Consider the following 17,891-nt stretch of genomic DNA (forward strand, 5'->3'; position numbering starts at 1 on the left):
AACGCATGCGCACCCTGATTGGCATTATGGCGCCTAGAAACTCGGATATGGGAAAGAAAGCATGGAGTTGGGTGAAGACCACAGAGCCTGCAGACGTTACACAAGAACACGTGATCACAGCGTACAGAATCAAATGGCCAGCATGCAAGAGTGGCTTCTGCAGGTTTTGTTCCTGCTTGTTGTCAATCTCGTTCTGTATTGCTGTAAGACGTCGCGTGTGGTAGTAGCAAGAGGTTTGGGTGTCGAGGCAATCCTAATTGTATCCAGAACATCGGAGAGAAATTTTGGCTGGGAGAAATAGCAGGTGATGATGAGTTCATCATGATTTGTGTGTGTGTGTGTGTGTGTGTGTGTGTGTGTGTGTGTGTGTGTGTGTGCGCGCGCGTGCGTGCGTGCGTGTGTGTGTGTGTGCGTGTGTGTGTGTGTGTGTGTGTGTGTGTGTGTGTGTGTGTGTGTGTGTGTGTGTGTGTGTGTGTGTGTGTGTGTGTGTGTGTGTGTGCAGACACTGTTAAATTTTGATATATCTTATTGTAGATGATTTTTGGCATGATTTGCCGGATCCTAGAGAGCTGAAGAGAGAGGAGGTAAGCTTTCTTTCCTGCATTACATGTAAATGGTTTGTTCCATTTATTTGTTCATGTTTCTTCATCTGTTAATAATTAATGATTTGTTTATGCAGAAATCATATGTGGGCTTGCAAAATCTTGGTGCAACATGTTATGTGAACACCTTTCTTCAGGTTATTGTACACAAAACACGCTTTTGCTTACTAGTTCACTTCTCTAATGAGCTAAATTAGGTACATAATAATCATGTGTATTGTTGTACTTTAATATCAATGTATTGTTTATATTACTTTGATGCATTGATTAATATCAATTTACTGTTATGTTTAATATTAATTTATTGACAGTGAACCAGTTTAGTTTTAATGTAGAGTTTGTTCATGTGTTGGTGTTTTGCAGTGGTAGTTAATTATGTGGTAATGGGGGCAGTGGTAATGGTGTAATAATTGGTTATGACTGGTTTTATTAATACCGCATTCACACGAGCATTTGTAACTGTGCCAGCACGGTATGGCACGGTTTGGCTCGGTTTCACTTCGTCGTGTGAATGCTGGCCAAACCGAACCGTGCTGAGTTGGCCCACCTTAAGTTGCCATGCCAGCATGGTTTGGTTTGGTTTGATTGTGTAGTGCCTGTCAAAACGAAGACGGCGTTGACGTCTATGCTTGGTACTTCTCGATATTTCCGCAGACTGTTCTAGTGCTGGCAAGAAGTAAGTGCAGACAGCTTGTTTCATGACGACGTCTGTATCTAGCGTGTGCACCAAGAGACACGCCTACTAAAACTCGGCTGGCTTGCTTTGTCAGAACGTTGTGTGAACAAGGGCTGGCTCACTTCATTAGCCCAGGCTGGCTTGGCTCGGCTCGGGTCAGTTTGGAGCTGTGCTCGTGTGAATGGGGTATAAGTGTAATACATAGTAGCATAGGCAATGTAACTTTTTAGTTTAGACTCTTATTTTCTAGTTGTTGGCAAATTTATTGTACTGTGAAGGCATGTGTTTGTTTTAATAATTTACTGGTGTGTGCCACTTATGAATGTTTTGTGTAAGGTCGTTTTGTTGTGTAGCTCTGGTTTCATATGCCAGCATTCCGTTCTGCTGTTTATTCTTGGAGACCAGAAGCTACTCAACTGTCATCCGGCATTGAAGAAAAGCCTGAAACAGACTCACAACCAGTTGATCACACGGTTGACTTTGCAATGAATGGATGTGAAGTTGATGATTTGATGGAAGTCGTCAGCAATGAAGCACAGCCTAGTCAGTTGGATGTTGAATTGCCAGAGTTTGATTTGCCAGAGTTTAAAGGCAATGAATTTTCTGGTTGTTGTGATGTTTGTGGCCAGTTGCAGCTTATCTTCACTCTTTTACAATATTCATGTCGGAGGTATGGCTATATTCAAGTTCAGTGGTACAACTTGCTTAGCGCATTCTTGCAGTGGCACTTATTGTTAGGCTAATAAATCTGGATTAAACGACATATTGCAAAATTTGAGTGGACAATTTAGTAGAATTTGCTAGTCTGGAATATTAGACTATTATGCTGTGTTTATAGAGAACGTACAGATCAGTAGTGTCTCATTATATGATGATCGCTTTCTTACTCTACAGGTTCATCAGTCCTGCTTCATTTGTATCTGTATTGGGGCTGAGCAAACATGAACAGCAGGTCAGTAATTGTTTAATTAGGAAAGCAGTTTTCATGATGATTTTTGACTATTTAAGTAATCCAAACATTAATTAAGAAATTTAATTGATTACATTTTATTGGAGTATTATCATTGAGTACGTACAGGTCAGTTCATATAACACAATCTTCTCATACTGTTTCCTTTAGGATGCTCAAGAGTTTTGCAAGTTGTTTTTGTCTTTATTGGAAAGAAAACTAGCTGTGCAGGTGAATTATCATTGGCTTTATACATGTGCAGCATAGATACGTACACTACTGTAAGTGATTTGTTAATAATGTTGCTATTGCTTTACTTTGCTGAAGAGTTCTTCTTTGGCTCAAAATGCAGTCCAGGAGCTGTTTGGTGGACGATACTCATATGTCACTACGTGAGTTGATTGTTTAATGGAAATGGAAGATGTGTGATCAGTTTGCATACATTGTTATCAGTTGTGCAGTCTGTCAAACTGAGTCAAGTAGCCCATCAGAATTTCTAGAACTGGACCTCAACATTCAAGGCAAATCAAACCTTCAAGAATGTATCCAAGATTTTTTGCAGGTTATGGGGAGCATTGAATTTGTATTTGTACGATTGTCACTTAACACTATGTTTTCAGGAAGAGAAACTCGAAGGAGAAGATCAATACTATTGTAGCCAGTGCTTGAGAAAACAGAATGCTACACGGCAAATTGCCATGGAATCACTTCCACCTGTTTTAAACATGCAGCTCCTCAGATTTGTTTTTGACAGGTGAAGATACGGATTGATAGACGGACAGACAGACACAGACAGACAGACATACAGACAGACAGATGTGAAATCTACTGCCTGTCTCAGTTGGTTTTCAAGCAATTCCAGCCTCAAACACAATTCTTGTTGTACAAGAAGGCACTATCATACTGGGAACACCAATTGGAGAAGGGTCTTTTGTTAAGAAGTCTTGCTACTAGTTTGCAGATTCCTGAAGTTCTCTTTGTGAGCAACTTCCTGGCCTTGAAGACCCTCAGGTTGCAATATTGGTGTTGAGACACTGTCACGTTCCAAGGCTGCATAACCTGACCCCTACAGTTCCACCCTTGGTTGCTCCAACAGGCTTGTGAAGTTCATGATATCTTGACAAGATCAAGTTTTCAAAATACTATTGGAGGTGTAGCAATTTCAAATTTGAAATGGTATCAAGCTACCTTACCAATCTGTTGTGGAGGTTTTGGTCTATCACCATCAGCCAGAATTTCTCCCTTAGCATTTGTCTCTAGCTGGGCACACTCTCTCCGTGCTCTCCCAGAGCATTTTCACGATCTTAAATAATCTGCAAACAACCTGCTTTTGGATCCTGATTCTATGGGATCTATAGGCCATGGTCTTCATGAAATGGTGCCGGAGGGGCAGTCACTGTCAGACTTGATCAATGATAATGTAAAATTGCAGCAAAGGCTGCTTACCCAACAACAGCTCAAGGCTGATGTTGACTAGCTCTTGAACAACAACTCAAATACAATCAGAGACAGAGCTCGTTTGCATTCATTGTCAGGTAAAGGAGCTGGAGCTTGGGTGTCAGCAATTCAGTCCTCATCACATGTTGCACTTTCACCACACGATTTTCGTTTGGCAACTATAATGAGGTTGGGATGTAACATTCTTGCATCGAGCATTTGTTGTGATTGTGGCAAAGAACTGGACATCCAAGGATACCATGTAATCACTCGTAAGATGGGTAGTCTAGTGCACTCGCAACTCAATTGTGTCAGCATGGTCTAACTGCCTTTCTCAACCCAACTTGCCGCACAAACTAGAGCCACAATACAGGTATGTCAACAGCGACAAGAGGTCGGACATCCTTGTTTTTGACCCAGATTCAGGTGCAGACATTGAATTAGATGTGTCTTTGGCTCATCCATGATGTTTGGACTCAGTGAAGGCAGCCTCCAGAGAAGAAGGAGTAGCAGCAATGAAACAGGAGGAGAAGAAAGAGGCAAAATATAATTCTGAGCTGCTGCCAGAAGGGTCCTGTCTATTGGTCATTCCTCTTGTTTTCGAACATTTTGCCCATTGGGGCAAACAAGCAGTTAGATATTAGAATAAACTGGCAAAGAGTGCAAGGGATGAAGAAGGAAGACGAAATGAGACTGACTTCAAGACCAAGTGGCGATCAATCATTTCAGTGACTCTACAGCGTTGCAATGCAAAAGTAGTCTCAAACAAACTCATTAGCATAATGAGATTAGAATGTCGAAAAGTAGTTTACGCACCGTAATGGTCTTGCTGTGTTAGGTTGCTCATGATGTAAACGTTTGATTTAAATGGAAAATATATGTATTGAGACGGACAGACAGATAGACAGACAGACAGAGATGCATGCAGGCAGGCAGAAAACACACAGATGTACACGAACATTTCTTGCACATGTAAATTATGGACGTAGTAGTTGCTGTGGATGTGTTTCACAATCAGTTGTCTTGCTATTATAGAGCAACATTTCGAAAAAGGAAACTGAACTCTTATTTACAGTTTCCAGAAGAACTAGACATGGCTCCATATCTGACTGGATACGAAGGTATTTCAACTGTGATATTACTACGTTTGCATACTTTTGGCAATTATTTCAACAGTTACTTTCACAATCGTTCAGTGGTTTAACACAAACAATTTATAAATCGTATTTAGAAATAGACAAATAAGTCATCATATTTGTTATACTCTTTTATGCATGTAAGTCAGGTCTATTGTGTGACATGCTAGGTGCAAGCAGTAAGTAACACACTCCAAGACGGTTGGTTGCAATAGCTCCACAGGTTGTTGATTTGAGAAACTGATCATCTGCATAGAAGTATGTGGCATTATTGTTGCAGGGAAAATAAAAGGTCTCGTTACTAGTTATAACCACACTGCTGCACCTAGACACCCAATTCAACTTGTGAACTACAGCTGTATTAATTGTTTCGTGAATCTAAGAATTATTGGGTTTGTAGGTAATGGTATTATGTATGACTTGACTGCGGTTCTCACTCATCATGGCCCTTCGGCACATTCAGGCCATTATATTGCATATATCTACAAGAAAGATGTTAGTCTGAACAAACTGAATTGCTGCTTGTTAGTGTGCCTGTGTTCTGATACTTGGTTGTGTAGAATGTAAGCTGGTGGAAATTTGATGACAAGGATGTTACGAAGTTGAGAAGCAAGAAGCTGCAATTGGCTGCAGATGAAGCTAATTATGGTAGTTTATTGCAGTGTGTGGTCAGCTGTAGCACATAAACTTTGTAGACTAATGGTGCAGACACACAGGCACATGCACAGACAAGCAGACAGACAAACAGACAGACAGACAGACAGACGGATGACACTGAACTAGACATTCAGAACTTTATCATTAGTTCTTGTTTCCTACAATATGCTTTGTATCAAACCTTTCCATGTGGGATTCTAGCGTAGTTTTATCTTCACTTTCATGTAGAGTTAAAGTTCTTTATCAATAGTGAAATACCTTTGACAGAAAGACAGACAGACAAATAGACAGACAGAAAGGTAGACAGACAAACAAGTAGACAGACAAACAGACTGACTGGGCAATTGCTAATGTTTTAGCAGACATGTAAAGGTACATGTATACAGCACAAACAAACCAATAGTACACAGAGGGAATAAATATTGTGATTATGACACAAATTGTTTTGTCACACAGTACATACTGAGTATTATTGAGGTAATTTTTTGTTTGAAAATTATTCTGTTATGTAGATGGAAGTAAGCCACGTAATAAACCCAAGGTCCTACCAGGTCACCAGTTGTCAAGCAAAGCCTATATGCTTGTGTATACTCGTCGAGCGGATGAGAACCATCAAGGTATGTACAAACTGGTAAAATCGCAAGAAGTCAGGCACTAGTTGATCTCTATTGGAAATGGTTTGTCAGTGTTGTGTATTACGTGTTGGTCTGCAGTTTTTCTTTTCAAAGCTGGGTTGACATCTAACTGTATGTCTATTCAGATGAGGTCAGTGATCTTTGTGATTCTCCACCATATCTTCACGAATCAGTGGCAGTTGATAACAACTGTGTGGAAGCTGGCATAGAAGAAAGACTGAAAGAGATTGTGAGTGATAAAGATGCATGGTATAGGCAGACAGACAGGCAAGTAAATACCAATATACACTTGTAGACTTTGTCATTTTGTGTAGAATCACTGTTGGTTTAACATTGTGGCTGGTTGCTTGTTGTTGTCTTTGTTTGTTTGTTTGTTTGTATGTTTACAATCTTGCGATCTATTACTTTGAGCTTTGAGGTACTTTGAGTAGATAAATAGGCATTCTTGTTTTAGTTAGTTTTTTGTAGTTTGTACTTCAAGCATTATGAGTAGAATCTCTCCATCACAAGAAAACAGGTCTAACAATGATATACGTTATTAGTTGTGACTATCAACTTGATAGGACCAGCGTGCACTAGACGTACCATTTGGCTTGAGCTACCAATTTAGTTTACCCATTGAGGTAATTGCAATTTTCGTGTACTAAATTAGTTAAATGATTGGGTGTGGCTCCAAGCTAAACCTATCCATGTGTGACATGTATGAAAACGTAAAATGTATCAAAGCAGTTTTGCTACAATGGACTCTTTAGATGTTTAACGTTTTGTACCTTTTAAGTTTAATTTACAAATAGGTAGAAATTGACAGTAATACGGAAAGCAGACACATCATCTCACTGTAGTGAAAGTTCTGAAGTTACAGTTTGGCTACTGCATGGGCATGAGCTTAATCACAGCAATCCCATTTGGATGTCTGCTGTCAGTGTAGTCAGTGTTGGCTAATGCTCGAATGATGTACATGTTCTACATTTGTACACGAGAAAGGCATTATTGATTTACTCTGAATCAGAGTGTTAATTAAGCTTAGATCTGTTTCTATACAGTATCTATGGCTGAAGTGATGATGTACATAGGGGCTTTGACAGTGTAATGGATGGTACATCATCTCATTTAGTATGTCTACTTGTTTACTAAACAACAATACTAATGTTTCTTTAATAAAGTGATATCAATTAATTGGATTTCTGAAGACCTGTTGAGAAATATATGGGACATGTGCACTACACGTGCACCACTACCATATGCTCATTTATTAGTTATTGCCAGATGCCATGTAGCAAAGTAACTGTTGGACAAGGTTGAGTAAAGTCTGCTACAATCATCAATTCCTTTGCTTGATTTGTTTTCAAGAAACCATACCTACTGGCATGCGACTGCATGACTTGTTTCTTCTTATCCAATGACAGTCTAGACAGATATAACAATGTGTCTGTGCTCTGAGAATGTAACCATGTCAGTGTTTGTCCTGAATTTTTGCTGTGCCTTGTGTAATTGTTTAGCTGTTTGGTATAGCTATTAGCTAATGTAGCAATGGAAGGCTGATAGTTTGTGCATGTTTTGTTTGTAGAGAGATTTGGGTGCAAAATATGGAGCTATTCAAGAAGAAAAGCGGCAATTGTTTGAGTCTTTGGCTTGTGTGAGAGGTTAGTGTTGCTGTAGCTTTATCATATTAGCATTGATATGGTCCAAATGTGTGCTGGCTTCTGGTTATGAACATGCATAGTTGTTTGATTGTTACATGTGTGCCTACGGGCAGTCAGAGTCTACAAGATGTCACTGTTTTATCTGAACATGCTGCAGTATTATTCTGTTGTTAATTTGTGGTGGTACTGAGAGTTGTGTCTTGCATTTTTTGTCTGGTATGCTAATGCTTATTAGTTTAAGATGCTATATAGAGATCTACATGAAGAGAACTGCTGTTACTGCATAGCCTGTGAAGTCTCACTTTATTTAATTATTGTAGGTGCAAACTAAGAAGGGTTGAAGAACGATAAGCTAAATAGTTTCTATAGTTAGATTTGTCCAACTTTGGGTTCAGATTATTTGCAATGGGATTGCGTTTGAGTAATGACATGTTGCTGCTTCAGGGCAGATAAATTATAAAAAAAGGATTGTCTTATTTTGGCTACAGGGTAGTGTGTATCTCTTGCGGTTTGATTGGTTAATGAAAATAGATCTGTGGAGGCAGCAGAAGAGTAGGATATTCATTAATAGTTTTTGTGCAAAAGTTTGCATGGGCAGAATACATTCTTTGAACGCAACAACAGGAGACCACAACTAGGTGGTGTCATTTGCTTCAATACTATTAATGCAGTAATGGGATACAGTAACTGGACTTTTTCAACATGCATGGCTGCTGCTTCAACATGCATGGCTGCTGTTAAGACCACACCTCGTTAGGTTAGAAATTATGCAAACAATATCCAACAGGTAGTCTTGAAATAAACTCTATGCATGCAGCACTACTACACTGTATTAAGTAAAATAGCACTTTTGTTGCACAACCTGGTCCACCAGTTAATAATTCTATGGCCTCTATCTATTCAATGACATAAACAACATAATACTCTAATTGTGGACAAAGCAAATATAACAGCCATTCTGTAAATTTGAAGTATGTCATATGGTATTCTGATGTGAACTTCAATTCTGACTTTTTTGCTGCGGTGTTTTCTTGCTTCATTTCGTATGCAAGGTTTGCATTGAAATGAAATGCAGATAATGTCTCTATTATTTGCATCATAATAAATAGTGTATTTGCCATTAATTGCTACAGCTGGTAATGGTTACATAGGGAATCCTGCTCGCATCATGTCTCGGTCTTTGAATCAATTAAAGCTTGAATGTACACTGTTGACTGTTTGTTCTCTGTTTGCATTGCTTTGGTGTGAAAACGAAATCTAGTGATTTGTACCATTATTTTTGAACAGAGTGCATATTTGTGATAACTTAAAATCAAATTTTATCTGTTAGATGATGATCAGTGGGAGTGGATGAGTTTTGACTGGCTGAAAAATTACTTTTCTCGGAATAATTGTGACAAACCAGTGCCGTCTGTTGATCTCTTGTCAGTTGTTTGTAAACATGGCAGGTAAGCACCTTTAATATTAATTAAGGCAACATATTGCTGGGGAGGATGCAGTTGTTTGCACAGAGCTGACCCATTAAAGATAGAGAAGCTGAAAAAAGTTACACTGAAAGCTGTATGTCATGAGAGTTTGACATAAACAATATTGCAACTGTAAGCATGATGTGTTGAGTTCAGGCTAATCAAATCTTTGATAAATATGGTGGAAATGTGAGACTTAATGGGTAGGTGGCTACCTTAATTAGTAGGAAGTAAATGTGTGTATTATATTTTTGCACATTGATTTAACTAGGGATGCTCGATTGTGCTTGGACTGTGTGTGTGATGAGTGCCATAGAATTCGGTTGATGGAGAAGATTACTAATGATCACCGAGCAATAACAGCAATCCTTAAAACACCATGCACAAGGTCAGTGATAAGTTATCCTGCTACATTTGCTGGCTTTCAGTAAGCAAGTGTTTAGCAACAAATGCGTTGGGCTTAGTTTCATTTTGGTTTATGCAATCAAATCTGATGCTTACTGTGTTTGTTTGACTGAAATGCAAATTTATCTGAATAGTGTATAAATTATTTGAAAGACTTGGATAAACTTTGGTAGCTGTACTAGGAAGGAGAAATGTAAGCAGAACATTGTTACTGGTTTGCTGTTTTTTTTAATAAGTCAGTTTATCTAATCTTGACATGGACACTACATGGAATAAGTACATTACAGTATTACCATTCACACATGTTAATTGTAATTTCTTGGTACATAAAGGTTTAAGGGCCATTTCAATTTCAAATATACCAAAATACATAAACCAGTTAGGTTCTTTTGGTTTATTGCAGTGCATCAGGTTTTTGGGTTGGAAAGCATTCTCTTCGCAATTGGCGGAAAATGCTAGAAAAGGAACTTTCTCGTGAAGGAATTCTGTCATCAACCGAAGAGTCTAGAGATGACACTCAATCACCAGAGATTGACCAGCCGCCAGTAAATGACGACAACTCTATTGATGGGAGGCAAGCATTGGGAGAAAATTCTGCATCTCAAGTGTCACAGTTTGCACAAACTTCAGATGACACAGTGATGGAGAGAGTGGGTGGAAGCAGCGATGAAGGCAACAGCAGCCAGGTTGATGAGGTAGTACTAGCTAAAGAGAGCGAAAAGGACAAGATCGTTGTTGAGAGATTTTTCAACCATGAATTGTTGTGTGAAGAACACGGTGAGTTATTACAATGAGCAGCGAAATTCTACCTTTTGTTACGTTGATAAACAGGTACATACATATGTGTGCTTATTTACTATACATAATCAACGACACTCAGTTATACTCTACTTGATATCAACCTACAAATAAATAAGGAATAACAGACAGACAAGCAGATAATATAGAATCAGATTTTTTTGCTAGCTAGGCAGAAGCTGTAGATAGAATTTTGCATTTAGTGTTGGGTGTCTGTTGATAGGAAACTTCACAGCCAATGAGTCAGATCGACGGCTTGTTCCTTGTGAAGTTTGGTCTTGTTTGAAAGAGTACTTCCCAGATGCTCCCGAGTTTCCTGCTTTGCATCTTGTCTGTAAAGAATGTGTGGTAATTTTCATCATTGTTGCATTTTTGTTGTCTGTCTGTCTGTCTGTCTGTCTGTCTGTTTGTTTGTTTGTTTGTTTGTGTTATTTGTATTGGTAAGTGATTTTTGAACTAGCAAAAATGCCATGCAACTGCATTGGAGAAAGACAAATTGAAAGATGTAGCTGTAAAACATAAATCAGCTTTGTCAGATCTCTACTATGGCAAGAACAGACCGGACTTTAATAACATGAAAATGATTACAGTAAGAGGCAGTTTTTCATGGTAATTTACGTTGACAGTGACTGTGGTACATTTCAGACAGGCAGTGATGTTAGTTTGTATGTGGTGTCAGAGGATTTTTTGGATACATGGAGGAGATTTGTGAGGTCTGTCGTGTTTAGCAGTTTAATGGTGTGAAGCATTTATGTTTCTTTTGTTATGAGAAGGTATCCCTTACAAAATGAATGTCCACAAGTTATTGACAATACAAGTTTGATATGCCCACATGGTGGTGTATTGGTTGACTTTGCAGAAGAATCATCACTTGATGAAAATGACAGGTATAGTTATGGTGGTTAGCCTGACAAATGACAAGTTAGACATACAGAACACTAAAAGTAAAAATATTATCCATGACGGTTCAGGTCAGTGGAATCACGGTTACAGCAAACTACAAGTTAAAACTATATGCATGCAAATAGTAGTTGAAGATCAATTCTAATGAACAGCGCCTTGAATGGCACTGTCCATCATAAATCCTTTCTCTTCTGTTGATTGACTGACTGACCAATTAGCTGACTTACAGACTGATGAATGGGTAAAGCGTAGGAGTAAGTGTTGTGACTGTAGATTTTGTGTTGTGACGGAAAGAGAATGGGACATTCTCACGTCTCTCTGTACATCTCAGTCTCATGCAATTCTGCTGACTTGTGACGGCACAACGAGACAACCAGTCACAATTCCAGGTTGCTTAAGTTTTTTAAATTTTTATTTTATTTATTTCATTTATTTTATTTATTTTATTTATTTTATTTATTTTATTTATTTTATTTATTTTATTATGTGAGTAGAGAGCTGTTTGGCATGTGTTGCTGCTGACAAAGACGTCAGATCACGACTCTCTCAGATGTTTGACAATGAAGTTGTTTATGTTCGAAAAATTACTGATAAGCAGGCAATGGTACTTCCAGACCCTGTAGAGAGTGAAAAGGTCTCATCTTGTCAAGAGAACTCTGAGAATGCCAGCTATCCTGTTTGTGTGATTGATGATAATGATGATGATGATGACGGGGATGACATTGCATTGGAGGTGTGGAAAAATTCTGGAGTTTGGTAACGATTTTTAATTTTAGGCATTTGTGGTTTTTTAGATGCATCAGACAAAGAAAGCAAAGATTGATTATCCAGTTCGTCGAAGTACTAGGTCAGTCACTTGTTAGAAAACTTCTAGTGCTTCTTGCATGTTCGGCTAGCTGAGAATGCATTTGCCATGTAGCATGTCAACATGGTCTGTTTTATGACATACTGATTTACTTGTGAGTTTGTAGAAGACATGTCACAAGAGGAGACCTCAAGATGAACGTCAGTTCACATAATACTTTACGAGAACTTAAATTGAAAGTATGCCACTACTTCCATTTCTGTTTTATGTTTGTCACATTGCTGTCTGCTGCCAGATAATGAATAAATTTTGTGTGGCACCATTTGACCAAACACTTAGTCTTAATGGGTGCCCACTGGAAGGAGACGATGCCACATTGGAAGGGTTGGGAGTACGGCCAGGTGACACAATCATGCTCAAGGTTTGATATGTGCAATTCTGTAATCATATGCGGTGATTGTAAAACATAATACAGTGCTTGGTTTACATGCATGTAAGGTACATACCTAAACTGAGAGACAGATGACAAACAAACAAACAGAAGGGCAGACATAGAATGAAAACTAGGAGATAGAGAAATCAAGCGTATCTATACAGGCAGAAATACAGAACTGTAGCTATGCTGCACTAAGCGTGCAGACAATCTTGCAGACAGTGAGAGGACCTCAGGTCAGGGGTAGAGGATTTTATGATGGTAGATAGATGCACAACTTTCTGGCATAAAGGACAGACTTATTATGGTGTGTTTATGTGTTTTGTAGCATGCAACTTAGGGGGTTGCTAAATTGTGTGATGTCATGGTGTGTGGTTTACAGGAAGATGAAGTAGTTGAGGATGAGTCACTATTCCAAGTTTTACCAGGTGTGTCATTTTGTTCATAATATTGTATCACTTAATAACTAATGGAACAGCAATTGGCTAAATTAATTTTAACTAGAATATAAATAAAGGCAGTTTAATAGCCAGCATTGTTTTGTTCAAGTCACAAGGTGTTTTGTTATATACTGTACATGTGATCATATTCTTTACTATGGTCTGGTTTAGATAAAGTACATTCATTTATCAATGTATTGTGTAGTTATAACTTAAGTTGTTTTTGTTTTTAGCTTGTCCTGCTCCAGAGGAAGGTTTTAAAGGTAAAATTTCTTTGGATTCTTGAGTGCATATTAAGTAGTTGATTACTTGTAATGTATAGGGACTGGTCTAGTTGGTGTATAGTCGAAGTGTTTGGCATTTGACTGAGAATGATGAAGAAAATGTAACTGTTGTATAGGCATTGTATTCACATATGATTTGCTATTGACTTGGTATATTGGGGTCAAGTCCATAGCTAGGTTTGTTGCTGATTATATTAGCTAGTGAATTAAAATGCTGGGATAGACAATTGGTTAGCATTCTATAGTATTGAATCTAGCGCTATGCAATAGGAAAATACTACACAGTAGGAGTCATACTAGAGTTCTTTATTCATCAAGTAGTAGTTTCCGATGTCACCAGGCTTTCCAGTGCTGTGAACACCTGCTCCTTACTCATGTCTGTCAACTCCACCTTCCTCTCCTTTCCGAAATCTAAACACATTTGACCACACCATCATTAACAGGACAATATATTTGCGTCTGATAGCCTGTGTGTGTCTGCCTGCCCTGAGTTATAGAATATAGATAATTAATTAATGCTGTAAAGTCCCATCTGTTGTCAGCTAAATAGTTTGCCTGTTTGTCTACATTTATCCATACCATATCTTGCGTACATGCGAGGTTGTATGCCACTGCATTCTCGTATTAGAATAGGAAATGTGGGATTAAGCCTCTTGATATCAACATAGTGAGCTTCAATGAATTCCCTGCAAACTGTTTGATGAACCCTAGTAAGACCTCAACACTGAATAGCATCTCGACCTTGTTCCTTGGCTTGACACTGAAGTCTGGCATAAATGTATCCGTAATTCTCTCAAGTTTTTGGACAACGCCGACCTCCAAGACATCTTAACAATTCTGTATCCCGGATAACTTGCTGAGCATGCGCATCTCGGTCTGCTTCTTGAGGAGTTGAGGTGGGAGCCAATCCTTTGGAATCGCCGATTACTTGTCTTCTAGAAAACATTTTCTTGTGAAATCTGAGGTCTTTGTCTTTGTTTTAGTAAGTATGCCGGCGAAAAAAGAAAAGAGACCTATGAGAAACGCCATGCAGGATGTTGTCACGCGAGAATACACGATCAACGTTCACAAGCGAATACACGGCATGTAAGATCTACTCCATATTTTTCTAGCAACAATTCACGGGGTTACAGTCATAAGAGATCTAAGTAGTAACTGAGTTGGACACTGGCTGTTCATTCCCGTTTAGTGTGACTGATCCGCATCTCTGTGTTGTAATATACAGTGGCTTCAAGAAGCGAGCACCTCGTGCCATAAAAGAAATTAAGAAGTTTGCACAAAAGATGATGGGCACGTCGGACGTTCGTGTTGACACGCAATTGAACAAGCATGTGTGGTCGAAGGGAATAAGGAATGTTCCGTACCGAATACGCGTCAGATTGGCTCGAAAGCGTAATGAGGACGAGGACGCACCCGATCAGTTGTACACTCTGGTGACGCATGTTGCTGTGGATACGTTTAAAGGTTTGTTGCGTAGACAGACAGACAGACAGACCTACAGACAGATATCATTGTCCTGTAGATATAGCTTGCTTGCTAATAAACACTTTTAGTCTGGTTGTAGTCATTTTAGTTTTTCTGCAGAAATGTATGATTGTATGATAGTTCAATGTAAGGAATAAATGGATGGACAGACAGACAGACAGACAGACAGACAGACAGACATAGCCGGCTAGACCGGATCACCCACGAGGCTAAAATTTGGGATACAGGCGTAACTCGGCATGGGTAAGAACATGGGCAGGGTGGCGTCGTCTTCCAGCTTTTTCAGTCGGGTCCCCTTTTGTGGGTGCATCGAACAACGACATAATGCTGTTCATCATTCAAGAAGGAACCTGAATGCTCCTGATAGACTCAATTTAAAGGAAGTTCCGTTACGTAAACTCAGTCTTATTGGATAGTTTTTTTCTCATAACTACGAGTGCAACGCTCACTTTCACTATATCCATTGTTTGTTCACATGCCATTGTTACATCACAATGCTATAGCTATCCAGCAGTCCCATCAGACTGCGTTATCTGAACAAGCTGTAGTTGATTTGTTTATCTTAAACATCAAACTACATCCAGAGCCTAAAGATAAGAGTTTCGAAAAGAAATATTGTTCAGTGCGTAGGTAGGTTGGAAACATGCAGAGTATATTCTAAAATATCCCAGGAGGACCCGCCTCCACTCGCAAGCAAATTACTCTGCAACGGCTCATTGGACCTCCACCAAAAAGCTGACCTCAGACGGTATGCACGGAGCGTGTCGTTTATTACCGGTGACGTCAAAAACGACAAGATATTTTTGTGTAGGATATCTGGGTGTATACGTAGAAATACGCCTACCTTTGGTTTTTCCGAGTACACTCGCCGAATACCTGCCACATTCGATACGCCTGTTTCCTGCAACGGCAGCAACGTCTTCGAACTTGATGTGATAACATCCAATGGGATTGTAACTGTTGAAATGGCTCCGAGAAGACTCACTGAAGAGACGTGTGACTGCATTTGCACTGAATCCAACCTACACGTTTCCTGCACCGAGCACTACACGGGGAGTGTGAGAACATCGAAAACGGAGAGCAAACAATGCGCTAAATCGTGCTTGCCTGCATGTCAAACTACTGGATGTATCCTATAAGTGAGTAATTAAGAAACTGCACGTGACTTTCAAGTTTCTGTTGCCCAGATATCTAGCTTTGAACGGGAAAGTCGCTGCAAATTTTTTGGAATGGGACACACGGTTAACTTTTTATCTGTCTTCAACGAAATATTAACTAATTAGCACATTCCAGTTTATTTGAACAGACGTCCACACCAGTCATTTGAACTGAATCCACACAGGGAGTGTGTTGATTTCTACAAAAGAATATAGCAGATGACGTGGCTACACATGCTCAAATTGAGTCTTCCGGTCATAACACTACAGTACTTTGCCCCTACGAAGGAGGGTCATGTATCTAGTGTGTGTGTGTGTGTGTGTGTGTGTGTGTGTGTGTGTGTGTGTGTGTGTGTGTGTGTGTGTGTGTGTGTGTGTGTGTGTGTGTGTGTGTGTGTGTGTGTGTGTGTGTGTGTGTGTGTGTGTGTGTGTGTGTGTGTGTGTGTGTGTGTGTGTGTGTGTGTGTGTGTGTGTGTGTGTGTGTGTGTGTGTGTGTGTGTGTGTGTGTGTGTGTGTGTGTGTGTGTGTGTGTGTGTGTGTGTGTGTGTGTGTGTGTGTGTGTGTGTGTGTGTGTGTGTGTGTGTGTGTGTGTGTGTGTGTGTGTGTGTGTGTGTGTGTGTGTGTGTGTGTGTGTGTGTGTGTGTGTGTGTGTGTGTGTGTGTGTGTGTGTGTGTGTGTGTGTGTGTGTGTGTGTGTGTGTGTGTGTGTGTACACAAATCTCAAATTTCTCCTCCCATGACCACGTTTCACATGATAGGACCTACCTTAAAAGATCGTTTTCGTTGTCGACTACATACGAGTCTAAGAACGATTCATGCAAATGACCAAACGGCGGCAAAAACGCTTCATGAACTTCGTCGCCCCATTCTTTTGTATTGTAGCTAGGGATTGTGTGTACTTGACAACCAAGAAACACCTTCAGGAGTTGAATGCCACCTACAGTCAACTATTCACACATTCCTTGCTACAATCAATCCTTTACTACACTGTGCTGCATCTAACACTGTTGATAGTCAATGTTTGCTGATATCAATTTCTATGTCAGTAAATACCATACCACTGTCATTACAACGGAACTGAGTGCATACGTAGACTGTACATTTCAAGATCGCAAAACGACGACTACCTATACCAGGCCTATATACATAATCTAGACTATTAGGAAGTTTGCATGTTTACTTCCATGGCAGCTAGGGTTTCAACAAATACATATTGTCTAGCTAGGACTCGGCGTACGACTATTCTAGTAAGCAAACAGTTCAACAGTACATACCCAACTTGTGAGTCACTCTGCCACTGCTGTCTACTACCGACCAAAACGTGGTAACTAACAGTATTATGTTATGAACAGCAGAAGTAGATATTTGTACTAATGGCTGACTTAAATAAGATGTGGGCAGTCTGACGCTTTAGTTATTGTCGTCATTGCTTGACTTCTCTCTGTAGTTGTGTAATGGTGATTATCTTTGTTTAGGCCTTCAGACAGTGAACGTGGACAGTGAAGAGTAATGGAGTTGCACAGACTGTTATTGCGTTGTCGTTTACTGTTTATACTGCGCCTTTGTGCTTCTATCGCGATAATAAAACAAGGAGTGGAACAGGTCGTGTGTGAGATTATCTATAACATTTATGTAGAGGGCAGGAGAATTCTAAATGTGTAGTAAGAAGAAGGAGAACGTGTGTACAGCTGTCTGTCTCTCTATCTGTCTGTTTGCCTCTCTGCTCGCCCATTTGTCTGTCTGTTGGTGTGTCTGTGTTAGTGTTGATGTCTGCATGTGATGTAGTGACACGTGCGGTCTAAAATTAAATATTAAATTTTAAAAAATTTAATTCTTGGTTTTACATTCTAGCCTTGTATACTCTAGTACTCGTTGTGGATACTATATACACCCTAACTGTAGAACACATTTATATATTGTTTACGTAACATCCAACAAATTAGACGTCTCAATTATTAATTAATTAAAATGTGTGTAAAAC

General features: G+C 39.4%; 3 protein-coding genes across 6 annotated transcripts; 2 read left to right on the forward strand and 1 right to left on the reverse strand.

The window, feature by feature from the left end:
• Positions 1–21: 21 nt before the first annotated feature.
• Positions 22–13,563, forward strand: LOC134189469 (ubiquitin carboxyl-terminal hydrolase 48-like). Of its 4 annotated transcripts, none has more exons than XM_062657743.1 (33): positions 22–163; positions 225–304; positions 535–584; positions 680–739; positions 1,632–1,948; positions 2,173–2,230; positions 2,399–2,458; positions 2,555–2,619; positions 2,681–2,789; positions 2,848–2,981; positions 4,700–4,785; positions 5,201–5,295; positions 5,361–5,448; positions 5,970–6,074; positions 6,218–6,321; positions 7,660–7,735; positions 9,066–9,183; positions 9,235–9,295; positions 9,358–9,404; positions 9,473–9,589; positions 10,010–10,383; positions 10,628–10,752; positions 10,865–10,993; positions 11,050–11,117; positions 11,178–11,291; positions 11,581–11,696; positions 11,802–12,040; positions 12,102–12,154; positions 12,279–12,351; positions 12,408–12,533; positions 12,928–12,973; positions 13,219–13,248; positions 13,308–13,563. In XM_062657743.1, exons 1-33 carry the CDS (start codon positions 27–29, stop codon positions 13,328–13,330), a joined length of 3,483 nt encoding a protein of 1,160 aa, XP_062513727.1. In that variant the 5' UTR covers positions 22–26; the 3' UTR covers positions 13,331–13,563. The 4 variants fall into 4 exon arrangements, 3 of the variants coding, with proteins under 3 accessions (XP_062513727.1, XP_062513730.1, XP_062513728.1); XM_062657746.1 differs by having other exon boundaries at positions 9,247–9,295; XM_062657744.1 differs by having other exon boundaries at positions 228–304.
• LOC134189471 (uncharacterized) lies at positions 13,435–14,144 on the reverse strand. The gene is made up of 3 exons (XM_062657748.1): positions 14,011–14,144; positions 13,849–13,955; positions 13,435–13,680 (listed from the first exon to the last, which is right to left on the reverse strand). The coding sequence occupies exons 1-3, from the start codon at positions 14,094–14,096 to the stop codon at positions 13,583–13,585; spliced, it is 291 nt and encodes a 96-aa protein (XP_062513732.1). The 5' UTR covers positions 14,097–14,144; the 3' UTR covers positions 13,435–13,582.
• Positions 14,117–17,543, forward strand: LOC134189470 (large ribosomal subunit protein eL31-like). The gene is made up of 4 exons (XM_062657747.1): positions 14,117–14,165; positions 14,253–14,355; positions 14,495–14,733; positions 17,386–17,543. Exons 2-4 carry the CDS (start codon positions 14,258–14,260, stop codon positions 17,418–17,420), a joined length of 372 nt encoding a protein of 123 aa, XP_062513731.1. The 5' UTR covers positions 14,117–14,165; positions 14,253–14,257; the 3' UTR covers positions 17,421–17,543.
• Positions 17,544–17,891: the final 348 nt, after the last annotated feature.

This window comes from Corticium candelabrum, chromosome 14, assembly GCF_963422355.1.
Source record: "Corticium candelabrum chromosome 14, ooCorCand1.1, whole genome shotgun sequence".
NCBI lineage: Eukaryota > Metazoa > Porifera > Homoscleromorpha > Homosclerophorida > Plakinidae > Corticium > Corticium candelabrum.